A 27,753-nucleotide genomic window follows, 5' to 3' on the forward strand; every position below is an offset into this window, starting at 1 on the left:
AAATAAAAAGAATTTCTCACAAGAAAGTTTTAAGAACAATACCGGAATAAAAACATATAAACTTATAAATATAAAATGAACACGAGATAAATTGAGAAATTAAAAAACTAATATTCATCAGCCATTTCTATGGTGTATAAATGGGATCTATTCTATTTATAATGCTCATAACTTGAATAAAATTAGAGATTTCATTTTTTCCCTTCAAATAATCAAATCATCAAATTTTATACTAAAAAAAAAAAAAAATTGAAATGTTACCGCCTTTTCCGATCAGTGGCGGGAGACCTGCTGTAAATAGTAAATTTCATTTGTGAAATGACCAATTTACCCTTATTTGGTCAGACGCATTATAAGTAGGAGCCGAATCCGACTTTTCCATTTGCTCCGCAGTCGGAGTGCCTCTCTGGCCGTGGCGAACGAAGCGGGTCTACCGTGGCGGAGGAAAAGCATCGTCGTCGTCGATCCCACAGGTACGCACTAGCGTTAGTCGCTACCTTTTCTGCCTCTTCCTGGTCGAAATTTTCTTTCTTGTTTTAAAATTTAAACATGATTATGCTGCTGTTAGGAAAATGGAACATTGTATTCGTGGAGGCTTTAATGGAAAAGATTCGGGAGGGAACGAAAGTGATGGTGACGGGAAGATTCAGTACATTTCAAGGGGGCTTGCTTCTGGCAGCAGCATTGGTGCATTTAAAAAGAAGTGTAATCCCAGTCTTTCCAGAAGTGAGGAAAAGAAGGAAGCCTACAAAAGGAGGAAGAGGACTCCTGACACTGACAACAGTTGGAAGCCTCCAAGTGATGAACACATTTCAAATGGGGTTATTCCTGTAGACCCGAATCTCTTCGCAGAATATGCATACACGTTAGTCTCTCTTCTCCGTTGACATCTATATTATTTTTCATTCAAATTTAAATATTATTAATAGTCTCTGATCTTGCTTTTCCATCTGTAGGGGTCCAAGCTATAAATGGAGCTCTTCTCTCAGTGGAGGGGCTAAATATCTATACTGTTCAGAGGAGATTTCAAATGGGGTTGCTACCAGCAGCATTCTATCCAAGCTAGAACCTTACCCTGTGCGCAAGAAAGTGATTACCAGAAAAGGGAAACCTAGGGCAGTTCTTACAGCAGACGAGACAAAGAAAGAGTGCTATAAAAGGAGAACTTCAGACAACACTTGGAAGCCTCCACGCTCTGTCCATCGTTTACTCCAGGAGGAGTATGCTCATGACCCTTGGAAAGTTTTGATTATATGTCTTTCTAAATTGCACTACTGGAGGACAGGTATATTTTTTCTAAATTTCCTTGTATCTTTCAATTTCCTGCAAGAATTGTTTTTTGGTTTGTATTGTTTCCTGGAATCTTAATCAGGTCTTCATATTTTTGTGTTGATTTTGTAAGATAGTTTTTTGAAGCAATATATGAAGCATTTTAATTTCAATTTAATGAAATGGATCTAATGTTGGTGCTATAATAACCTGAGAGTTTTGAAATGCAGGTGAAAAAGGTACTTTCAAGATTTTTTGATTTATGTCCAGATGCTGAAACATGTATTCAAGTTCCACCATGGAAGATAGAAAATATAATCTCAAGTCTAGGTATTTTGAGAAGAGTTGAGACTTTGCAATGTCTCTCATCACAGTATTTGAGCGATAGTTGGACTCATGTCCCACAGCTGTACGGTGTTGGCAAGTAAGTTAGATTGTACATTTTTGTTTTCTGGCTTATTTCTGTATATTTTTTGATTACTTTTATCTAGCTGATGTTATCTTGATTGACTGTGATTCTATTTCAATCAGGTATGCAGCTGACGCATATGCAATATTTTGTACGGGAGGATGGAGGGAGGTGACACCTGAAGATCACAAGCTAGTTGATTACTGGCGGTTTCTTCATTCCATCTACGATTGAGAAGTGCTTTTTTTTTTTGGGAAGTCACCTGCAGTTGTTGAGGTATGAATCTTTAAGAAAGGTTTGTATTAACATATCAAGATCTTTAGTTTTAGGTCTCCCAACTTACTGATCTTAATGTTTAATGTCAAGAGTTGGATGAGCTGAAATTGTTACTGTGAATTGCTGCAAGTGTTTTGATTAATTCTTATTTCGGTCAACTAGACTGTTTGGACAAGTATTTTGCAGTATGCATGCGTGATTTTTTGAAGAAAGCTCAAAATTTACGCCCTCTTAAATTTGAGTGAATTTTGAGTAAAGACTCAAGCAGATTATGATATGTTTCCCGATAGTTGTTTTAGGTCGATTAAAAATTTGAAGTGTTTACTCCCTCTCAAATTTTCAAATTTTCCTTGTACTAGTCAGACGATAGAACTGAAGTGAAGCGCAACTCTTATTTACCAACAAGCAAACCATTTCTTGGGACTCTGTCTTTCTTGCAGACCATATCCTCTACATATCCAAGCGTGTTTGTCTCTCTATAAATTGAGAGGGAAAAACTGATGTTTCGAATCTTGAATTAAATATATTAGGGTTCTAGTTTGATTTGTAGACTCATTTAAATAGTAGGGATTTCTTTTTCTGGTTTCAAGCATTGATTTGGTTGTAGACCTTTACATTTGTCTTTTGAGAATCACAATTTACTCATTCTTTCTCTTTTGCTCAATTTCCCCTTTGCATTAAGTTTTACAGCAGTATAGTCCATGTTAGGTAACTATGGGTGGATGTTACCTTCTAATGCAATGAAGGTTGCACTGTAGTGACAAGATTACTGATCGCTCTAACAATTCATTATAATGCAAAGTGTTACAGGTTGACATGTCTGCTTTTCAAGCTAAAGTTGTTGACTCAAAATCCTTTTGAATTTGGTGGTCTGACAAATCAAAGTAGGAAGTTGAAAGCTCTTGAACGTTTTGTTCATTTGTAGTTGACTTTTCAGTTGACAGCTCTTTTTGTAGTTCAAGCTCATTGCCTGTGCACTTGGAGCATGATTTCTTTCTCTTAAATTAAGTGCTAGCTGTCAAATAGACCTTTGTAACTATCTATCTACCAAATTACTGAGTTAAGTATTTAGATTATACTTGGTTGCCTAAGAAAGTATCACTTTTGTTTTGTTTTGTTTTGTTTTGTTTTTTTTGCTAAATTATTTTTTATAACCTAAATGGACAAAATAGGAATTGCACTTGATGATGATATTAGCCATGTAGGAGTCCCTGCCCATGAATCATGAATATGAAGCCGAAGGCCATCCTTAAATTGATGCTTGATTTTATTTAATGCTTATTTAAATAATGATGATAATGCAACGTTGCAATAGGGTTTGGTAACATGTATGGAACATCGTGATTAAGCTCTCTTCAATATTTACAGAGCCATCGTGTTCATTTTCATTAATTGTGTAAAATTGGACTCTATCATCAAATCATAATTAAGATTTCTCTCCCTTTTAATTAATTATTAATTAATATATCTGTTTTGCGTATGTAAATTTTTTTATTTATTTAATTAAAGTGTCTTGATAAGGGGGGAAAAAGAAGTCTCTCCCTTCGGACTTTTCGTTCGTATTATTGTGAAGAATTTAATTTTGTAGTGGATGTAGGAACTTTTTCTCATGAAGAACTGAAGAAGCAAATTATGTGAAAATTGAACAAAATACCATATGCAGGTGGTTCTTTTTGGCAGTACAATCCTACAGTCAAGAACGACGCAAGAAAAAGCGGCTAAGGAAAAAAGAAAAGAAAATTGGCATTAGGTATGCTTGCATCTAATCTTTCTAATGGAACTAGTAAGATGGTAATTTTAGGAATGTCCACTTTATGAGACTAAGCTTCAGTGGAATCACAATTAGAGGTACCAATAAGGGATGGCATGACTTTTAATTGCTCAATCTAATAAGCTCTTACATTTAAACTAGTACTTTTTTCCAAGCCCGAGCTCAGATCCAGGCTCTTCTAAAATTAAAATTTATCACTTAACTAATACGTATGTGTAAATTACAAAGTACCTTGTTCTTATTATCATCAATCTTTATTCAAAAATAAAACATTACACCTTCACAGATAGGTCTACTTGGAGAGCGTGGTGCTTTTTCAACAATTTCACTAACACTATGCTTGTTACCTAAGAATAAATATTTAACAAATTGTGTTATTTATTAATTCAAAACTTTAAATAAATTATATAACTAATGTTACAAAAAAATATAATGGTTTAAGGGTTAGCTGAGTTTGAGCTACTTTTGCAAGGTTTATAAGAGTAGGGCTTACAAGTCTTTTTATACCAAAATCCCTTATGTTTTTAAGCCTAACCTAAGAGGATAGTTGTTAATTTTAGACCATCTTTTTTTTCATGGCAAAGACCATTACCTTCAATAATTAATATCTTAAAGTTCAGCTAATGTATTGGGATAGAGACCAAGATATTTAGTGAATTATTTTATGCAATTGTCATGATTGTCTTTGTATAAGACCATCACAAGTTACCTGATATGGAGCTCAAACTTTGTACAACTTTAGGGAGCTTTGTAGATTCCTAATCAGACATGTTCACCATAGAGATCTCGAATATTTTGGACTTGCATACTTGTGAGCAATTCTAGTTTGGATCCTTGAATTTGTGGGCAAATTGAAACCAATGCGTGAATTGAGTACTCTATTGATTGAAGTTCATTGAGGAAACTACAATATGAACAAAAGAGAGAAAATGAAGAACACTATGAACAAGAGAGAGAAAATGTAGAAGATGAATGAGATGAGTGTTGGATTTGAATTCTTGGTGAGAATGGCATGATTATTCTATTTCCCATTAGCTGAAGCTTAATTAAAAAAAGGAAAAGAAATTAAAATGAAAATGGGAGCCTTGTCACACTTGCAAGGTGGCAACCTCCTATTGGTTGGTATTCCAATGCGTGTGTAATTTTCCTTATGTCATTCACATTTTCAAGCTAATTTAATCCCCAAATAAAGCCTAATTCATGTGTAAACCATCAGCTTTGACCTCAAGGAGTGTTGATTTCAATTGCCTAATTGATGCACAAGTCATATGCCACCTATGTCACATAAATCACATAATTTAATTAAATAGCATGTGATATAATAAAATCTAATTAATTTTCAGAATTAAATTCATAATTATAAGGGAGAATTTATTAAATTAATTAAGTTCTAAGTTGCACAAAATTATATAAAAAATTTCACAGAAAGGCAAATCGAAAATTAAGTTAAACTAAGACACTTTAGAAAATATTGACTTTTTATTTAATTACTTTCAATTTTAGAAATATAATTTTACCACTCATCAATTGGACATAAAATGTACTCAATTTTTTTGTACATTTTCTCCAAAAGTTCATTTTTTGGACCAAAATACCTCCGGTGCACTAAACTTATACACTTAGGCAATTTCCTAAATTGAATGTAATGTGTGTACTTTGAGGTGATAAACATTAATAAAAAGGTTTTAATTGACAAATAAAAGTGGGTAATAAATGTGTTTTATCATATAGTCTGAGAACACAACTTAATGGAGTCTTTCATTGATTCTCAACAAGATGCCCCATTGAGAGCCTTAGTTAGTGCCTATACTACTATGACAGTAGTGATTTTTGGAAGGAGTTGAGAATGACATAGCTAGAAGATGAATATCTTCTTAGGATTCAAGAAGAAGTTGAGTCGAATTTGATTAAGGATTTCAGCTTTAATGATGATGGATTCGTCGTATACCAGGATAAAATTTGTGTGCCTAATGATGTAGATTTGAGAGAGGTGATTTTGAATGAAGCACACTATAGTAAATACACTATTCATTCGGGAGCTATGAAGATGTATCAAGATGTAAAGCATTATTAGGGTGGCTAGGAATGAAAAGAGAGCTAACTGAGTTTATAGCATGGTGTTTGACTTGTCATAAAGTAAAGATTGAGCATCAGAGGCCGATTGGAACGTTACAGCCACTAGAGATACCTAAGTAGAAATGTGAAAGCATTTCTATAGATTTCATCTCTCAATTGCCAAGAACTCAGTTGGGGCATAATGCTATTTGGGTGACGTTGATTGGTTGACAAATTCAATTCATTGCTTAGCCATCACGATCAGTGATTCTTTAGAGAAGTTACTTGAGATTCATATCCATGAAGTTGTGTGGTTACATGGAGTGCCTAAGGATATAGTCTTCGATTGATATCTGAGATTCATATCCAAGTTCTGGGGAGCATTACAGAGAGCTATGGGTACTACTGTGAAGTTTAATATCGCTTACCATCCTCAGATCGATGGGTAGAATGAGCGAACCATTCAGACTCTAAAAGATATGTTGCGATCTTGTGTGCTAGAGTTGCGGGGTAGCTGGGATAGCTACTTACCATTAGTAGAGTTTGCGTACAACAATAGCTACCATTATAGCATTCAGATGGCACCATATGAAGCTTTATATAAAAGAAAGTATAGATTGCCATTATGTTAGATTGAGCTGAGTGAGAGAAGTATAGTAGGACTTGACATTATGGACCAAACCACTCTAAAGATTGAATTGATACGACAGTAGCTATTGACAACTCAAAGCAGGCAAAAGAGCTATACTGATTGAAGAAGAAGACTATTGGAGTTTTTGGTAGGTGATTATGTGTTTTTGAAAGTTACGCCAATAATAGGAATCGAGAGGTCAATTAAAGCCAAGAAATTGACTCCTAGATTCATGAGTCCGTTCAAAATTTTAGAGAAAATAAGGCTGACTGCCTACTGAATTGCCTTACCTCCATAGTTATTAGGGATTCATGATGTATTCCATATGTCTCAATTCAAGAAGTATCAACTGAATCCTTCCTATATGATTAAGCCTGAAGAGGTGGAGTTGCAAGAGAATATGAGCTACCAAGTAGAACCGGAGCGAATAGTGGATATGAAGGATAAGCAATTAAGAAACAAAACTATTTGACTAGCAAAGGTGCTCTGGAAGGGTATGACTACTGGTGATGCGACCTGGGAGACAGAAGCTATAATGCGATAGCTATACCTTTAATTGTTCCCTTAGGTATGTATGTATATTGAGTTGTTTCAATTTTGAGGACAAAATTCTTAATAGAAAGGGAGAACTGTAAGATCCTGAATTTCTAATCTTGCCTTAATGAGTGAATAGGAATGAATTAGTGATTTAATGTGGGATTAGGGTTTTAAATGGTGAAGTGTTGTTTTAACCTATTCAGATATTATATGGATAGATATTAGCGAAAGAGAAGAATCTCGAAACAGAGTGTGTGAGCACAGTGAGGATTTCCCTCACTATGCCACATGCCATGACAGGGGATAGATATGCTGCGGTGCATGGTGCAGAACTCTGATAAGTGGGACTTGTCCAACTCATGAAGAATATAAGGGAAATAAGGAGGAAAGGGTTCAGATGTGGAGAAGAGTAGGGGATTTACTAGAGCAAGCAAAATTAAGAGTAAGGATGGTGTTTTTGACTTGTTAATTATCAAGTAAGTCATGTTCTGTCTTAACCTCCGATTTTACCCTCTTTTCTCTTAGTTTTAACTAGTGAGAAATTGAATTTGGGAGTTTTAAGGAGTTGATTTCTTACCCTATAGCACTAGTACTTTTTGACCGGTTTGAGTCAGAATGATAAAGTTGTAAAGCTATAGGCAAGATTTGCCCCAATCTAGAGAGAGTAGTGAGAGAAAATTTGCTAGAAAAGGTTAAGGTTTGAAATGAGTGGTAATCAGTGGTAATGCATGTTATCGAGTGTGAATTGTGGAATTCATAGTGGTTAGGTGTTTAATTGCGATAATTGGCACTTTTATCAATAGTGAAATTGACTTTGAATGCCAATTTTTATTGAGATTCTAGCATGTGATGTAACATCTTAAAACTTCAAATTTGAAAAAATGGATTAATTAAGGGATAAATTAGTTAAAAATATGATTAATTTATTTAATTATGTTTTTGGGTGGCTAATTGGATTTTTGGGTCATATTTGGCTCTAAATTAAGATAAGATGAAAGTTGGATCAAGTCGGGAAGTATTGGGGGGAGCAAAATCAACTTGTTGCCTGCTGCGCCGTGAATTGCGACTTGCATGGCGTGCGCTGCGGTGTATGGCACAACAAGCAACTTAAATTTTTGGGAATCAGCAGAAAAAATTAGATTTTGGGGTAGGAAACCTAGAGCATGAAGGGGGCAACTTTGGGCACTGCTAGGGCATCAATTTGGAAGGATTTTGAAGATCATTTTAGCCTTCGAACTCTTGGGTAAGTTTCTTACCCTTCTCCTCTACCTTTTCATCTCATTTTTCATGGGATTTGGAAGAGTGAGAATTTAGTCTGATAGGATTAAGTCATGAGTCAATGTTTTGAAGGTTTCTATTGACTCTAAATGTTTAATTTAGGTTTATTGATATTCGATATGTGATAATATGAAGCTACTTTGTTGTTTAGTGGGAGTTGGATCAAGCTTTATCTTGATCATAGGGTGTTGAAGTGTGATAAGTTGAGATATTGAGTTTTATGTTGTGATAGAGTTAGAAAGAGACTTAAAGGGATGATGTGAACAAATTCTAATCTTAACAAGCCTCTTTGTTGAGAATATGAGTGAGAAGTGGGAGAATTGGGAGGTTATTGGTAGCTAATAGTACTTGTGTTAATTGAAAATTAACATATAGTACTTGTTGATGTAGATTGTGATGTGGGAAGATTTACCTTGACACAAGAAGAGAATTAGTACCACGAGTAACCCTTTTAGTAACGAAAGGGTTGAGGTAACTAGATAATTTGCATTGTTTATTACCTTGTATAAGTTATTCTCAAGTGATTTTCTATGATTTGTTGAGGATATATGCATAAATTCTTTAAAGGTTAACTATTTTTAAAAAAAGTGGAGTATTGGTTTGTAAAATTCTATATTTTTGAAGTGAATGGAAATATTTTATTATACTTGTTTGAAAAGTTGTTTATGCATGATTAAGTGGAGATACGTAGTGAAATGTGGCATATTAGAGGGTGGAAGGTCACCTTAGTAGAGATAGTGAAGATTTAAGTCCATATGGCATTGCTAGCACCTCAGGATGCCAGATGCAGCATTTACTCTTCTTAGTGCCCGAAAATGGGTGCGGTGTTGGAGACTTACTTTCCTTAGTATCCAAAAGGGTGCGGAGTTAGAGAGTATGCTCCTTAGCATCCGTAAGATGTGGTGTTGGAGTAACGACACCTTAATTACTTATAATAGGGGGAAACAGTAGTCCAAAAGTGGTTTAGGACACCTTGGTCGAGTAGTCCTACTATAGATGGTGAGCTTGGGGACCATACATGTAGTTTGGTTCTGTGAAATAGCCTACTGGTTCGGTAGGGAGTATTGGAGGACCAGATGGTTAGGGATCATGCATGCAAATTTGTGGTGATATTATATGATGTGATTATGTCACTTATTTTAATGCTTGTTTATAACTTGACTTGTTAATCATTTTACAGGTGCTACCAGTGAGACTGAGCTAGGGAGGGAATCGGCAGGGGTTAGCATATCTGCTACACTCTTTGTAAAGCCCGATTTTGGTTTGAGTGGTGTACATAAACTTGCTATGATATTATATGTTGCCAACTAGGAATGCATATTATTTTGATTGGTTGCACTTGTTTCATACTATGTTATTTTGTATTTTAGCCCAATATGATATGTGATATGAATATGTGGCAATTTTTGTGGTGATAGGCTAAAATACTAATACAAGTGCAAGGAATGTTTTATCTAAGTGGTGATAATGTATTGGTAGTGTATTATGTGGCAATAGAGGTCAAATAATGCTTATAGTGCTAATTGTGCATTTTGGCCATATTGGGCAAAATGACCATTGAGTGGTCAAATTTTGTGTTTGGTATATTTTTGTGTGTTTGATTAGTCACTCAAGTGTATTTTGGTCTATTGGACTTGGTTCAATCCTTATAATGGATTAATGGTATAAATTATGAGTTTTGGATACTTGGATGGTTGAAAATTTCTTTAAAAAACTAACTTTTGCATTCGAGTATCTAAAATTCTCATACGGTGTTGGATCGTAATGAAACTCATACCATTAGTTAGCTTATTGAATAAGTTTTGCATGGGCGCTTAAATCACTCCAATTGGATATCGGATGTAAAAATGGCACGCGTTTGAAGTTCGTCTAGAAAAGTTATCATGACAGCATTGGTGTCATGGATAGGTGTGCCGCGGCGCACGGTATAGCAAGGAAACTTGCCATTTTGTGCCACAAGCTGCGGCGCACGGACCACGAGCCGCGGCGCATGGACCAAAACACTCAAAAATGACATTTTTAGCCCTGTTTTGAAGTGGTTTAATTTCTAAAACTTTTCTATGCTTCCAATACCTTTATAAATCCTTAAGTTTGAGCTTAAACTATCAATTTAAAAGATTTTAATGGGATTCAATTCTACAATTATTTTTAAAAGATTATTAATTTTAACCCTTTTATATATAATGTGAGATTATGAGCAAATCCTTGCTCCTAATTATGATTGGTTGTTGTGAGTGTGTGGTGAATTTTGGTAATGTCAAGGTGGGCATTACATGTGACGAGTAGATAAGTGAAAAGAGATTTGAGTAAGAAAGTTACATAGGTAAACCTTTCTATTGGACAGAAAGGTTAAGGTAAGCATATATTTTATTGTGTTTATTAACTATTATAATTGCGTAGAATGAATACAAATTGATGAATTTGTTACTTTAAGAGTTTGTGTATGATTTGATATTAAAAATGATTTTAGCATGAACATTGGTTTGTGCAATGGAATTTGAAAAGTCATTGATTTCAATGGATATATATATATATATATGATACGAAAGTATATGTTGTGCAAATGTGCATAAGTAGTGATAATTGTGAAAGAGCATGATCATAAGGGGTGGAGTTCATCCAGGATATATGGGGATCTGTGTGTGTGGAGGTATGTGAGTGAAAAATTCATATGATCAAGCTAGCACCATGGGACATCTGGTGCGGCATTATTTGTACTGGTACCATGGGTAATTCGGCACAGTATATTATGGGACTGTTACTATGGATATCTGACCAGTCTGGCAACTCCCTATTACTCGTTAGGGTACGGTTAGGAGTCAACGATGCCTCTATCACAAGTGTGTGAAGAGGGAAGCCATAGTCCGTAAGTAGATTAGATTACCTTTGGTCGAGTGCTTCTACCATTGAAAGTGTGCTCGGGTCAATAAGTGGTTGATCCAGGAGAGCCTATAATTTCGTATCAAGGAGCGTTAGAGGATTGGTAGATAGTTGATCATGCTAAGGTGTAAAAGTGTTTGAGAAATGATTTATATGTGAAAAATGATGTTTTTAGCTATTCTATGCTATATATTTATGTTATATTATAGTTTTTATTACTTTAGCATGGTTATTTGTAGTAATAGGCATTAAATGAATTATATTGGTTATTGAGATTTTTATCTCACTCATGGTTATACATATTTTTCAGGTTCTAGTGTTGGTGCATCGAAAGGAAAGGACCTAGGTTGAGTTGACATCTCTCACCTAAGCCTTTGTAAGAATTGGTGTAATGACTTTGTAAGTTGTACTGTGTATAAGTTGCTTTAGTACTTGAGGATGTGCATATTGTGGTAAATGTTGCGTTTTGTGATTTTAAGCTCCCTAGCCTTTTGTATATGTATGAATGATGAAATGACTAGATGGGCTAGTGGAAGAATGTATATGTGTGTGAAAATGAGATGTTTGAAGAGTATGTGTGATGATTTGGCCATGTATAAGATTAGAGAAATGAAAATGAGATTTGGCCTAAAAGTGTGAAATGGGCAATTTACAGGCCAAATCTGTGTATATGTGTTATATTGTGCATGTGTATGGTCAATCAGGTGTGTATTGTTCATTTGGATGTAGTCAAGGCCTAAAAAGTGGCTAATAACATTTGGTTTTGAATTGAGACACTTAAGTGACAAAAATTTTGACAGAAAATGATCAAAATGCACTTAGATGTCCAATTTTTTATAAAAATATCAGATTCAGATGAAACTAGTGTCATTATTTAGAATTCAAAGTAAGCTTCATATAAGCGCTTAAACCATCCTAATCAGATATTAGATGTGGAAATGTCGCGTATCTGAAGTTTGCCTTAGAAACTGTAAAAATAATAGCAATTTCAAGTGTGTGCGCCACGGCACATGGCACAGAGCAAGCAGCTATGGTCTCTATGCCATATGCCGTGGTGCATGTGGCATGAACTATGGCGCACGGTGCCAAATTTTACTTTGTTTTTCAGATTTGCACATGTTTTCTTGATCTTTAATGCATTTAGGCAATATGCTTCTACTGTGTATGAGGTTTTATAACCCAAGTGATTCATAAAATGATTTTTGGAAATCTTTTCTTGGGATCCCAAGACTTTCAATGTTTTCAAATTATATGATTTCAAAGTGATTTGAATTGATTGTAGTAGAACATATGGTAATGTCAGTAAGGGCATTACATTTCTCATCCTTGGCATCTTGCTACACATTTCCCATCGGGCGTGTGATAGAACACATTTGTTACGCACTTTTATTTGTCAATTAGGACCTTTTTATTAATGATTTATCACCTCAAAGTGTACACATTGTATTAGATTTATAATTTTGCCTAAGTTTCTAGGTTTAATGTACTAGAGGCATTTTGGTCTAAAAAATAAATTTTGAGAAATTGTACAAGAAAAATTGACAAACTGCATTTTATGTTCAGTTAATGAGTGGTGAAATTTGATTTTTAAAGTTCATTTTAGTTTGAAAGTAATTAAATAAAAAGTTAACACTTTCTTAAGTGTTTTAGTTTGACTTAGTTTTCGGTTTGCTTTTGTGCGAAAATTTTAATATAATTTTGTGCAGCCTAAAACTTGATTATTTTAATTAATTCTCTCTTCTAATTATGAATTCAATTCTGGACTTCAATTACATTTTATAATGTCACATGTTATTTAATTAAATTATATGATTTATGTGACATAGGTGACATGTGACTTGTGCATCAATTAGGCAAATGAAGTCAAAAGTCCATAGGGTTAAAGTCTAATGGTTTGGACATGTAAGGACTCCTATTTGGTGGTTTAGATTAGCTAAAATTGTGGATGACACATGGGATTAATTGTACACACATTGGAATCATCTACAAGCCAATAGGATGGTGCCACCTTGCAAGTATGACAAGGCTCCCATTTTCCATTTATTTCTTATTTTTTTTAATTGAGCTTCAGCTGATGGGGAAACATTAGATCATGTCCCACACCCCCCAAAATCTGATCCAACACTTATCTCACTCATCTTCCACAATTTCTCTCTCTTGTTCATCTTGTTCTTCATTTTTCTTTTCCTTCTCTCTACACATACAGCCACATCCAACCACCTTTTCATCCACTTTTCACCATCAAATCTACTCAATTCTTCCTCCATTCTCTTCTCCTCTCATGGCCAACTCTACCCCTTGCAACAGAAGGAGATTTGAAGCTCAATTCATCAAGATTCATGGAGCATGTCTTGATGTCTTAGTGTTCTTGGAGGAGCAAGGAGTTCTTGATGTTTCTAGCTAGATTCTCCATGAAATCCTAGGGGAGAGTTGATGGAAGAGGAGTTTTGAAGTCTTCACTTGGCAATGCTGAACTATTTTTTTCATCTTATTTCAATTCCATTAGAATATTATGACTATTGTTGATTGTGGTTCAATTTGACTTTAGTTTCATAATTGTTTGTAATTTGTAATGTTGAAACAAGATTGTTTAGTTAAATTTCATGTTGTTGTTGCTGTTGGAATTTTTGGCCTCCTCATGAATTTACATTGTAATATGTGATTTCAATAGGTGAATGTCTTGTATTAGCCTAGCATGTAATTGTGTGGTGAATACTTGATGAGTTGCTTGAGTTTTTATACTTTTAAGCTTAGGTACAGCTTTGAGTAGTGGCAATTACAAATGAATTTTAACTAAACACTTGGTTAATTTTAGAGCTAAGCTAGTGAGGTTACTTAAGGGGTTTGTAATAGCACTTAGAGAATTGAATTAGTGAAGCTAAGGTACTTGAGATAGTTGTCTTAGATAAACTCATTTTTTTTAGCCAAAGAAGAGGAGTTGAGTGAGCTGCCATGTTTGATTAAGAATTAGGATTCTTCTATTAGCAACACCTTAGGGTTCCTACTTAAATTGGGAAGCCACTTTTTTTAAAATTAGGATTAGTTTTCTAGTTTAATTCACTAGATAATTAGGTTAGCACTTAGTTAATTAACTTGAAATTTTGAGTGATTTATTTCACTATATACCTTTTGTTAGACTTGAAACCATTCCTTGGGAGATGACCTAGGGTTGGCCCTATATTATATTAGGATTAGCTTTAGTTTAATTTTGAGGGTAAGCGATTAAATCCCTATCAGCATGCCAAAAATTGTTCATCATGAACAACAACAATACCAGGCATGCCAAAGATGTTGAGTCTCAAATGATAACAAAGGGTCCCCAAGCTCTCATACTACAATTTACCTAGATGTAAAAGATATAAAGGAATTAGAATAACAAGTATTTGATTAATAGATTATGAAAATTACAAAGTTGTAAAGATTACAATGCTAAAGATGATAATGACAATAAAGCTATTTGAAAATAAAAGTTAAAAGTGTAATGGACTTTGATGACTGATGGTTGTTTGGTGTTCTCTCTTTATGACATTCTCTTCCTTTTATATTGGTTTAGTTAAGACGGCTACCCCCTACCCCCATGGAATTTGGAATTTGTTCCTGAAGCATCGATGACTCAGTAGGCATGATCCATGAGATTCATGGATGATCTTCCTATTTGCAAGCTGTATAGGCTATCGTTGGTTGCTAGCTGATGTCATTAAAATATCCATAGATGATGGCCATGTCCTTGTGTAATGCCCTTACTAACATTACCCTACAATCTTCCACACAATTCACTAATCAATTAAAAAACATTTATTTTAAAAGTTTAGGATCCTAATGTAAAATTTTCAGAAATTACTTCATAAAAATGATTTAAGTTATACCAAGCAATACATAGTGGAAACAATTAGGATTAGGTAAAGAGTACAAACTCAAACCACTCAGATTTTCACAAATTATGAGACATGCACAGTGGCTCGTGCCATATGCACCGTGGCATGTGGTACAGAGACACTAGTATCACGCTCTATACCATGCAGCCCGACATGTTGTCACATATTGACACATGCACCATAGTGCACATACCAGAATCTAATGTCAATGGCCTAATTCCATTAAATACCCCATTTTAATCACACAATGGCCTAATTCCACACACATATTAAATACCCCACATGTATACATAGTAAGCTACTATCCCATGTCATCACATCGTCCTCATTCGTATAACATCAAAATCATACAAACACACAAGCATCCACAAACTATACACATGAGTTAAATCTTATGGAAACTTATATACACATTCAGCATTATCAAAAACACATTCATCACACCATCTTACAATAGGCTTTTTAGAGGAGTCTTTACTTAGACCATTTCCTTTCCTTTTACACTACTAGTACCATAACCTGAAAAATGTAAATAACCACAGGTGAGATCAAAATCTTAATAACCAATGTAGCTCATTAATGTCCATTATCACAAATAACTGTATGAAAGTAAATAAAATCAAGTAAAGGTTTATATAGATTATAACATAGCTTTTTATTTAGCTATTCTCTTTTCCTAACATCTCACACAATCACATTTACTAGCATGATTATCTATCCACCAATCCTCCAAAGCCCCCTGACACGAAATGATAGGCTCTATTAGATCAATCACATATTTACTTGAGCACATCTTTGGTGGTAGAAACACCCGACCAAAGGTAATCTATTCCACCTTTAAACTATAGTTTCCCTCATCTCACACACTTATGATCGAGACATCATTGATTCCTAACCATACCTTAACAGGCACTAGGGAGTTACCAGACTGCTTGAATATCCCATGATAACAATCCTAATATAATGCTATACCGGATTACCCCCAATCATATGGATTCTTTCACTCACATCTCTACACGCATACATCCACACAAACCCTGGGTGAAGTCCTGTAACATCCTAAAACTTCAAATCTAGAAAAGTTGTTTAATTTAAGGGATAAATTAGTTAAAAGTATGATTAATTTATTTAATTATGTTCTTAGGTGGCTAATTAGATTTTTAGGTCATATTTGGCTTTAAATTGAGATAGCATGAAAGTCGGATCAAGTCGGGAGGCATTGGGGGGAGCAAAATCAACTTGTTGCTTGCTGCATCATGAGCCGTGGCTTGCGTGGCGTGCGCTACGGTGCATGGCACAGTAGGCAACTTAAAATTTCAGAAATGATCAAAAATTGATAGATTTTATGGTGGAAAACTAAGAGCATGAAGGGGGAAACTTTGGGCACTGCTAGGGCATCATTTGAAAGGATTTTGAAGATAATTTGAGTCTCCAAACTCTTTTACCAACCCTTCTCCTCTATCTTTTCATCTCATTTTTCATGGGATTTGGAAGATTAAGAATTTGGTTTGATTGGATTAAGCCATGAGTCAATGTTTTGAAGGTTTCTATTGACTCTAAAAGTTTAATTTAGGTTTATTGATCTTGGATATGTGGTAATAGGAAGCTAATTTCTTGTTTGGTGAATTTTGGATCAAGCCTTAACTTAATCATAGGGTGTTGAAGTGTGATAACTTGAGATATTAAGTTTTATGTTGTGATAGAGTTAGAAAGAGACTTAAAGGGATGGTGTGAACAAATTCTAATCTTAAGAAGTCTCTTTATTGAGAATATGAGTCAGAAGTGGGAGGTTTTTTGGTAGCTAGTAGTGCTTGTGTTAATTAAAAATTAATATATAGTACTTGTTGTTGTAGATTATGGTGTGGGAAGACTTACCTTGACACAAGAAGAAATTTAGTACCACGAGTAACTCTTTTAGTAATAAAAGGGTTGAGGTAACTAGATAATTTACATTGTTTATTACCTTGTATAAGTTATTCTCAAGTTGCTTTTCTATGATTTTTGAGTAGATATGAATAAATTCTTTAAAGGTTAACTATTTTAGAAAATGAGTGGAGTATTGGTTTGTAAAATTCTATATTTTTGAAGTAAATGGTAAGATTTGTTATATTTGTTTGGAAAGTTGTTTATGCATGGTCAAGTGGAGATATGTAGTGAAATGTGGCATATTAGAGGGTGGGAGGTCACCCTAGTGGAGATAGTGAAGATTAAGTTCATATGGCATTGCTGGCACCTCGAGGTGCTAGGTGCAGCATTTACTTTCCTTAGTGCCCGAAAATGGGTGCGGTGTTGGAGACTTACTCTCCTTAGTACCTAAAACGTGCGGACTTGGAGACTATGCTCCTTAGCATCTGTAGGATGCGATGTTAGAGTAACGACACCCTAATTCCTTATAATAGGGGGAAATAGTAGTCTAAAAGTGGTTTAGGACACCTTGGTCGGGTAGTCCTACCATGGATGGTGAGCTTGGAGATCATATATGTGGTTTGGTTTTGTGAAATAGCCTATTGGTTTGGTTGAGAGTATTGGAGGACCGGATGGTTAGGGATCATGCATGCATATTTGTGGTGATCTTATATGATGTGATTATGTTACTTATTTTAATGCTTGTTTATAACTTGGCTTGTTAATCAATAATGTAGATTATCTTAGTTATTGAGATTTTTATCGTACCCCCTGACTCTTTGTAAAGCCCGATTTCAATTTGAGTGGTTTACATAAACTTGTTATATGATATTATATGTTGCCAACTAGGAATGCATATCATTTTGATTGGTGGCACTTGTTTCATACTATGTTTTTGTGTATTTTAGCCCAATATGGTATATGATGTGAATAATTGGGAATTTTTGTAGTGATGGGCTAAAATACTAATACAAGTGTAAGGAATGTTTTATTTATGTGGTGACAATGTATTGGTAGTGTATTATGTGGCAATAGAGGCCAAATAGTGCTTGTAGTGTTAATTGTGTATTTTGGCCATATTAGGTGAAATGGCCATTGAGTGGCCAAATTTTGTGTTTGGTGTGTTTGATTGGTCACTCAAGTGTATTTTGGTCCATTGGACTTGGTTCAAGCCTCACAATGGGTGAATGGTATTAGTTATGAGTTTTGGATATTTGGATGGTTGAAAATTTCTTTGAAAAACTAACTTTTGTATTCGAGTGTCTAAAATTCTCATACAGTGTCAGATCATAATGAATGTACCATTAGTTAGCTTATTGAATAAGCTTCGTGTGAGCGCTTGAATCACTCTAATCGGACATTGAATGTGAAAATGGCGCGCGTTCGAAATTCGTCCAGAAAAGCTATCATGACAACATTGCTATCATGGACACATGCACCACAGTGCATTTCGCGCAAGAAACACCTATAAACACTTAAAAATTTGGATGTGCAATTCGCAGCATGTGCAAACTTTGATTTGTCTCTTTGCAAGTCTTGAATTGATTTTAGTTTTATAAACTTGGGGTCCCCATTTGGTTAACCAATGAGAATTTCGTATTTAATGCTTACCAATGCCCCATTCTCCTAATTATCGAGGATCTAGGTTTAATTATGGGATTAAAAGAAGGAGGATATTACAACTCATATACACATATATACATAGGTTCTTGGTTCATTACACAAACTCCAAGTTTACACGGCTTTAACAACTCAAGTCGATCCAAAGTCTCTTCCCTTGCCCTGATCACTGCTCGATCCTGTAAATATGTAACCACAGGAGTGAGATAAAAATCTAGTAATAGAATAACACGCTTCTAATGATTATCATATACAACTATATGAAAGTAAAGCATATTATATCATTTAATATAACATATCACATATTCCATTTTCAATTCACAACCACATATATCCATTCACCATTTTTCACCACCTCCTCACATATAGCAACATATTACATCATATAGCATTTCATAGCATGATCACTACTGATCGAACATCTAAATCACCTCGAAACGAAATCATAGGCTCGCTTTAGACTAATATACACCCTTATTAGCCCTGAGCTCACATTTAGTGGTAGAATCACCTAGCCAAAGGTGTTCTATCTTACTTTTGGACTATAGTTTCCCCCAATACACACAATGGGGTATCGTTGACTCCAACATTGTATCACATAAACACTAAGGAGTTCGATATCTCTAACATCACACCTTAATAGGCATTAAGGAGATCTTTTCTAACACTACACCTTAAAAGGCACTAAGGAGGTATAATTCTCTAACATCGCACCCCGTCAGGCACTAAGAAGAATATGCCATATGGTCTTATCACCACCTCTCTACTAAGATGAACCCTCACCCCTATGATCATGTTTTTTTGAACCATTTAAGGTTCCAAATCACCACTTTTTCTCATACATGTATATATGCACATTTTATAGCAAACCATACAGATTTAATCATTTGTTTAACCAAAAGTTCTTTTTATGCAATACACATTCGATGTCACATAACATGCTCAATTCAAAACAATTGCATGCACTATATAGCATATTCACACACAGTTACAACAAATAGTTGAATAAAGGAAGTTATTTAGTTACCTCAACATTTTTATCACTAGAAAGGTTACCTGTAGATTTCAACTACCATAATAGCTTATCACAAGCTTCCTTTCTCAACTCACACAACTAATATGCCAATCTAAATACATTTAGCTCATTTGAGTCATTTGGTCCATTTTAACCAAAAACATATATTTACTACATAGGGCTATATTTATTCATAAACTCTTTTTCATTTATCCATTCTAAGTCCATTACTATTGGATTACTACTTCACATCACCTCAACTGGTCTCATTTTACTCAAATCAAATTTCTTACCCTTTTCTCTCTCTAATCCAGGGTCAAATTGAGCCTATGGGTTCAAAGCTCTATTGTTTAGCTTTAAACTAGTTGTAAAGCTCTAATTTAACTTTCAAGAACCTTTTTATTACTATTGGGCAAGAATCAAACCCTTAAAATTTCACTGATTCAATTTTCCTATAACTCATTTTTAGAGAAATTTGTGTGGAATGGAATGTAAGAGTTATACGTAACTTACATGCTAAGTTATTGATCAGAAGCACCTTCCAATGGCTTGAAATGGCTTGCACTAGCTCTTTAGCCCTTCTTCTTTCCCTCTTTTGTACATTTTCAAATTTCTCTCTTCTAAAATTTCTTAAATTTCACAATTTTAAGAAGTCATTTTCTAGTCCATGCACTGCGGTGCATGGCACAGTAAGATTAATTCTCACCATGTTCATTTGCTTTGACCAAAAATGCAATCCTTCCACCTGTACCTAGTCATATAACATCCTAATGAGTCAATCTATTAAGTAATCATCTAAATCTCCAATCCCACACTAATTACCACTTTACCCTCGATTAACATCTAACCTCGGGATTAAGAAATTCAAGATATTACAAACTTTGAAAACACTTATAATTTCTCTTAAAGGAATCATCCCAATCTTTCCTATGCCAACTTGAGTGGAGCTTTGCAAGAGAGCCAACCAAGGGGATCATTCTCTAATGCTCAAGGCCAAGACATGTAAACTCACTTCCAAGTTGGTAATTTTAATTCCTATCAACAAAGAGGTAATGCTTTCAACTTCAACTTCAATTCTAACTCAAATTCTAATAGGAAAATTCCCATTGAATCTCCTTCTTCTAGTACTTCTAATGACGTGAAATTTTTGGCTAAGCAAATGATAGAGATGAATCACATGTTTAAGGGAGCTTATGATAATTTCAATAACAAAGTTGATGCTTTAACTTCCTAAATGAGCATGTTCTCTAATCATGTTAATTCATCTAATACACAAGCACCTACACTTCTAAGCAACACGGTTGCTAACCCAAAAGCACCTATTAATGCTATTACTTTGAGAAGTGGTAAGGAAGTAGGTGAAAATGTTAAGAAAGAAAGAAAAAAGGGAGAGGCCATGGCTATATATGATAATTCCTTGCATAATGCTTGTCTTTACAAGATTCTTCTAGTACTACTAATGCTCAATTAGGTAGGGATGAGGAGGAGGAGGAGATTGAGATGGAGAAACCTCCACAAAAAAGCCAAGGAGATGGCAAAACAAAAATTTAAGAATTGGTGTAAGAGGAGGAAAAGGATGATGAGGCCAAGAAAGAGTAAGAAATTGTGAGGAAACTTCCTTTTCCTCAAGCTCAAGTGATAAAGCATCAATTAAAAGGAGTTCATGACAAAGAGGTAATTGATTTCTTCAATAAAATTTACGTGAACATTCTTCTTCTTGATGTAAAAAATTTTCCCAAGTATGCAAACATTCTTGAGGATTATTGCACTAGCAAGAGAAAATTTACACCTAATGCTAGGGTTCAACTACCTTCTTCTATTAGTGTAATAATGAAACCTCAATTACTAATCAAGTGTGAAGATACAGGTTCTTTTACCATTCCATGCAAAACAAAAAATACCATGTTTTCTAATGCTTTGATTGATCTTGGGGTGGCTATCAATGTCATGCCTTTATCTATTTACGCTTCTTTGAAACTTGACTACATGCATAAGACCCTAATGATATGCCAACTAGCATATAAAACTTTGAGAAAACCATATGGTATTATTGAGGATTTAATTGTTTGTGTGAAAGAATTGCTATTCCCAATTGAATTCTATGTGCTAGATATGTCTAAGGGGGGAAAGGGATGATGTGTTGATTCTTGATAGACCCTTTATGAGAATAGCCCGTACCTTAATTGACATGGAGAAAGGGTTACTAGAGCTTAGATGTGGTGATGATCATGTTGTTTTTAATATATATGAAGCAATGAAACATCCTTTTGAGGATTATTCTTTGTTAGATGTGAGTTCTATTGAGGTGTTACTTCATAATGCTTGTGAATCTCACATGATTGATTCTTTCCCATATGTTGATGATGATTTGTCTCTTGTTACCACTTCATGCATTGATGGGTGTCATTTTTCTATTTGTTTAGAGATTGATGCATATTTAAATGATGCAATACTTCTTCTCATAATTTTTTTGATAATTTTAAAATGTTTGCTATGCTGATCTTGAAATGCTTGAGAAGGGTATATCTTCTTGCATTATAGGTATTAATGCCATTAAGGCTAAATCTATGAGTTTCTCTCCACTCGAGCTTGATGTTCCTAGGATTCCTAAGCTATTGGAGGAAAATTTTACACTTTCACATATTGAGGTTATGGCTAAAGTCCAAGCATGTGAGGACAAGCTGCAAAAAGAAGAGGAGGCCATAAGGTTCAAAGAAGAAACAATTAATGGAGTTGAGCTTGAAAAAGAGGAAAAGTGTAACATCCCAAAAATTTTAAGACTTGAATTTGATTTAAAATAAAATATCTATAATTAAATTAAAACTATGAATAATTTGATAGAGGTCTAGAGTTTAAATTTTACTAAGCAAAAGTTTGGTTTTATTTTAATTTTTTAACTATGGAAAAAATTACTAAAGTTGACCTGGGTTTTTATGCTATAATAAAAAATGTTGAGCCCTTCTTTGTAATTTTCCCTAAAGCTTTATGATTAGTTTTTTAAGAGCAAATACACATAGAAATGAAACAAGAAAGGAAAGGAAAAGAAATGCAAGAGCAAGGATGAGAGAGTGAGAGGAAGAAGAGAGGAGGAAGAGAGGGATTTAGCCTTAGATTTGGAAGGCTTTTGTGGTTGTTGTGAGCTCAGCTATATGATAGGTAAACTCCTTACTTCAATCCTCGTTCTTCCTATTAGGATAGATTGGCAGTTACAACTAAGAGGGGGGTGAATTAGATGATGCTTAAAAACTTTTGAAAACTTGAAAAGAGTGAAGAACTGAAGTGTGAAGGAAGAAAATGAAACAAATAAGATTTATACTGGTTCAGCCATAAATTTGGCCCACATCCAGTCCTCAAGATCACACTTAAGATTTTCAACTAAGTTCACAAGCTTTAATGGGTGCTTGGCACCATAGTGTAACTCTCAAGACTAAACTTGTCTTGATTCACTCAACAAACCTTACTACAATCCACCAAGTTATTATAAACACTTGAAAAATACCTTTTCAAGAATCTTGATGAAAGAAAAAAGCTTTAGTAAAAAATTCTCTTAAAGAGCAGAAGACATTATAATTGAAAGCTTCTAAACTTATGAGAGCTTTCATAATTTTTTTCCAGAATAATGAATGAATGCAAGATGTAAAAGCACAATTTGAAAGCTCTTTAAATGCACAAATGATAATTTGTTCACTCAAGGATCATTAGTTCTTGTTTTGGTTCAAAATGAATCACTTATTTAGTTTTTAGAAGTTAACAGACCATTAGAACAGTGATTCTGTCCATTTGTGCACTTTCTTAAAAGCAACTGGTATAATTACACATGAATTTGCACTAGAGTTGTTCCAGAAAAGTATATGTGATAAATCACGCGTGAACATCTTGACCTCTCATGCGTGGTTTTGCACTTTTGAATAAGCATCTAGTTCTGTATGCTAAAACTCATGTGGTACTTCATTGCTCTCTTACATGGTTTCGCAGTTATGAATATACTCTCATATTAGAGTGCTAAAACTTGTGAGTAGACCATTAGCTCATATGTGTGGTTTTGTACATAGGAATCTATCATTAGTTCTATATGACCAATCGTGCTTGGAACCTCTTCTCTCTTACATGTGAAATGGCTAAGAGAATGCCAAAGCCATTCTATATGATCAAAACTCATGAGGAAGTAGAAAGCTATCATGTGTGAAATTGCAAGCACTATAACACAAACTAGTCTGGTGCATTTTCATGTGTGGAACTACATACAATTCAAGCAAGATTTTGCATGATCAAGAGATATAGATTTTGTGAATCAATAATCATACATGTGAACAATTTAGCTTGGATTGAGAAGACTTAAGACTCAACAAAGCAAAATGTGATTACGCAATAACTGACAAATCATGCGTAACTACCATCAGTCTCATGCTTGGTTTTGTACTTTGATACAATGTAATAAAGTATAGATGCTAAAACATGGGTAGCCAATACAGGCTTTCACGCATGGTTTTTCATATAGAATTAAAGCTTAAGGCATCACATAACACAAGTGCTTAATCATGTGTGAATTACTTCTTCATACTTGTGTGATCTAGCAGTAAGTGTGCCTAACATGCAAAAACTCATGAGTGATTTGCAGAATCACATGTGATTCTGCCTTTCACAATACAAATAGATTCTATGAAATTCAACACACAAAAAAGACATTGTTTGCAAGCTTTAACACACTTAGATGAGCCTTAATACATATAAACGAGCCAAATGATGCATTCATTTAATGATTATGAAAAGTGATTAAGCTCTCTAAGTTTTCACTTTGAATTTAAGAGAATTTAAATAACTTATCCTAAACTTCTTCATCTTCTCTTGATTCTTTATGCTCTTAAGGTTTTGTCTTCATCCATGACTCTTTATATCTGCACACACAACAAATACGTCTTCTTTTGGTATTGTAAACATGAAAACACATGATCCAACACTTCCCTCTTGGCTTTCTTAAGTTTTTAGAAGAGGTAAATTTTAGTTTTGATCCTAAAGGCTTTATTCTTATAAGCTTTAGTTTCTTTGGATCCTTAGAAGGATGTTTTGAGTTTCTATATAATGCTCTAATATTTTGAGTGGGCAATTGGATGAAAAGGGAGTTTTAGGGAAAAAGTCAAATCCTAAGGGATTGAGTTTTGCTCTTTAATATTTTAAACCTATTGATTTAGTTATAATTATGCTATTTAAATCTAATAAAATTTAAATTAAGCTTTGGTTTCCATTATAAAGGCTAATTATAAAAGTTCGTAACACTAAGTGAAGGCTTTTGGTTGATTAAAAATTGTATGGTTTGAAAATTAGCCTAGTAATGGCTAATAAATGGTGTTGGTGGTTAAGTGATACTATGTGAGTGGTTAGTTTAATATATGGATCATTGAGATGGATTATAGTTCATTGACCCAAGTTGTATGGTATGACTTATAGTCTTCTTTTATGCTATTTGCTATGAGAAGTGATGTGGACCACTTATATGTTATAGGGATTGTTCGTGAAATTTGTTTGGAAGTTAAGGGACAAGCCAAGTCTTATTTTTGCACAAAGGAAAACCCTTTTGGTACAGGGTTGAGGTAACAGGAGAATTTATATTTTTTATTGCTTTTTTTAGCTTTTTTTTAGTAGATAATCTTATCTAGCATGCATTAAGTGTTTTAGACTATTGAATGCAAATAAAATGTGTTTTAGAAAGGTTTATGGGTTATAAATTTATTAATAATGCATCTATGCTTATTATCTATTTAATAATGATGTTATTTATGGAAATAAAATTATTAGCATGCATTATGGTTAAAGAAACAAGGAGTTGCACTTAGAAAGTGCAACTGGATTTGGTACCTTAGATAGGCTAAGGAACCACTTAAGGAATGAATTATGAGTGTTATATTACCTTAGAATATTGAAGTGGTTAATACTCAGGAAATGTAGGAAAGGGTAGGAGGCATGATCTCGGTGGTAGTTCACCAATAGGGAGATATGGTTTTGTAATACTCTATGGCTCACTATCAGTACTTAGTATTGCCTTACATATTATGGGCTCAGCACACTAAAGTGGTTAGTAGATTAAGCATTCAACACCTCTCAATGGGAGAAGAGATTTGGCATATGAAGTGTGACATTGAGTGCTTAGGTCAAAGTAGCCCTCACATGGAAAGTAAGTCATGCTAGCTTTAGGAGGGAGTTAGCTTTGGCTGCTCAAGATTTACGTCAAAGGGGCATAGGTAGTTTGGTGGGTTAGATCATGCCTTAGTTTATATTTTATGCCTCTGGAGGTACAGTAGGTATAAGGTTTACCAATAAGCTAAAGAATGCCAGAGGGCATTCTATTGGTCAAAAAAGGCCATATTGGCCTATCTCATACACTCAAGCATTTTAATTAGTTAATTATATGTTATTTTAAATATATTATTTATTTATTTAACTATGGCTTTCCTTGCAATAAGAAATATTATTTTTCTATTACTAAGACTGTGGTTATCTCACCATTTTCTTTATAATATTTTTGGTCTAGGCGAAGGATCCAATGGTAGACGGGAAAAAGAGCCAAGCTAGGGGCTTGCTTATGATTTGTAAAGAACTACAAACCCTTTCTTTCACAAAAATATAGTACAATGTTTTTAGATTAGGGTGTTAGTATGATGTGATTATACATATATATGAATATGAGTAGATTATGTGCTTGTGTATGAATTTTTGCTGCTTGTAGACTTATGGCTCAGAAACTTAGTTATGGTGTGTGGTTTTAATAGATTCATTTAGTAGATCAAGTTTTCACTACAAGCAAATTTTTATTTTGATATGTATATGAGTATATGTGATTTTACAAGAAAATGCAAAGTAGTTGTATTGTGAATTGTGTACTATGGACAAACATATACCTTGGATAGAGAGAGTGGGTACATGGGCCCCATAGGGATCTCTAAGGCAAGTGAAAATATTTAGCATGTATATTTATATAAGTATATGGTGTTTAGATTGGTTTTTGACTACTCTTATATGATTTGTGTATTTTGGGGGTTTAGGGTCCATTTTGAGAAATGATACTTGGATGGTTAAATTTTGATATAAGGCATTTTTCTATCATTTAAATGTTCCATTAGGTACTCCTAGTCTTATTTGACGTGTTCAAAGTATTCCCACAAGTTTTTAACCCTTAGGATGAAGTTTAGACAATTTTGAAAATAGTTTTTACCAAAAAGCTGTACTTTTTGCATTCGAGTGTTCAAATTTCAATCCGACTGTTGGATTTTCCTAAAATTTTGGTCAAAATGAAAAAAATTTTATAATCTTCATGTGGGATTCAGAATCACATCTATTAGTCTTCGAATCAAGAAATGGCGTACCCTAAAAGTTGGTCTGGAGATGCTGTCATGATAGCAATATAATACTCTCATGACAACAACAATTGCTGAGGTTGGGATGCACACGAATTTTAATTTAATTGTTGGATCTCTTTAAAATTTGGTACACTTGTAGTACTCTTTAAATGTGATGTGTGGGCTCTAGTATTGCTCTAATCGGAGGTCGGATGACGAAATAGTGCAATTCGAAAGTTGGTTTGAAGGTGCTGTTATGACAACAAAAATGCCAAAATTGTAACATGTCTAAATTTTAATCCGACTATTAGATCTTTTTGAAATTTGAAAAACTACTAGTACTCATTAAAAGTGACTTGTGGTATTTGAAATAACTTTAATCGGAGGCTAGACAGTGAATTGGTGCCTCCCAAAAATTTGCCCGGGAGGGCTATCATGATAGCAATTAATTGCCCCTGTTTGCCAAATTTGCTTTCGTGCGCTATATAGTAATCCCTCAAATTTTTTTAAGAGGTTTTAAAATGTGTGCTTTGCTATTATGTAGATTATTTGGTAATTCAAAAATGGTTTGTTTTTTAAGTTAGTTTTATGACCAACTCCTTAACTTCACTTAGTTTTCTTGAGTTATGGTGTGCTTTTGGTAACACTTGTGTGCTTTTGGTAACACTTGGGGCAAGTGTTACCAAAAGCAATCAAAAACAAATGAAGGGATCATTTCATGTGATCTTGAACTAGATAAAGAAAGGAAGTTGTTGCTTTGAACTTTATTAATTCATTTCATTTCATTTATGGTGCATTTATTCATTCACCACCTAATTTAATTCCATGGATTGAGTTGTTTAATTTCTGATTATGCAAGGTCAATGCTTTGTTGCTTATATTTTAGGACCTTTGCTAATTG

The 27,753-nt window shown here is 34.3% G+C and overlaps 1 protein-coding gene across 11 annotated transcripts; it reads left to right on the top strand.

The window, feature by feature from the left end:
- Positions 1 to 349: 349 nt before the first annotated feature.
- LOC129315807 (uncharacterized) lies at positions 350 to 27,753 on the top strand. Of its 11 annotated transcripts, none has more exons than XR_008594600.1 (11): positions 350 to 473; positions 569 to 865; positions 957 to 1,285; positions 1,500 to 1,693; positions 1,801 to 1,954; positions 3,618 to 3,704; positions 9,407 to 9,471; positions 11,417 to 11,505; positions 25,022 to 25,109; positions 26,048 to 26,105; positions 27,739 to 27,753. XR_008594600.1 is itself a non-coding variant. In XM_054959872.1 (7 exons), the coding sequence occupies exons 2-4, from the start codon at positions 573 to 575 to the stop codon at positions 1,526 to 1,528; spliced, it is 651 nt and encodes a 216-aa protein (XP_054815847.1). In that variant the 5' UTR covers positions 350 to 473; positions 569 to 572; the 3' UTR covers positions 1,529 to 1,693; positions 1,801 to 1,954; positions 3,618 to 3,704; positions 11,417 to 11,754. The 11 variants fall into 11 exon arrangements, 5 of the variants coding, with proteins under 5 accessions (XP_054815847.1, XP_054815848.1, XP_054815846.1 ...); XR_008594604.1 differs by having other exon boundaries at positions 9,407 to 9,447; XR_008594602.1 differs by lacking the exon at positions 26,048 to 26,105.

Source organism: Prosopis cineraria, unplaced genomic scaffold, assembly GCF_029017545.1.
Source record: "Prosopis cineraria cultivar Desert tree isolate PC_DT_omini unplaced genomic scaffold, ASM2901754v1 PC7, whole genome shotgun sequence".
NCBI classification, from domain to species: domain Eukaryota; kingdom Viridiplantae; phylum Streptophyta; class Magnoliopsida; order Fabales; family Fabaceae; genus Prosopis; species Prosopis cineraria.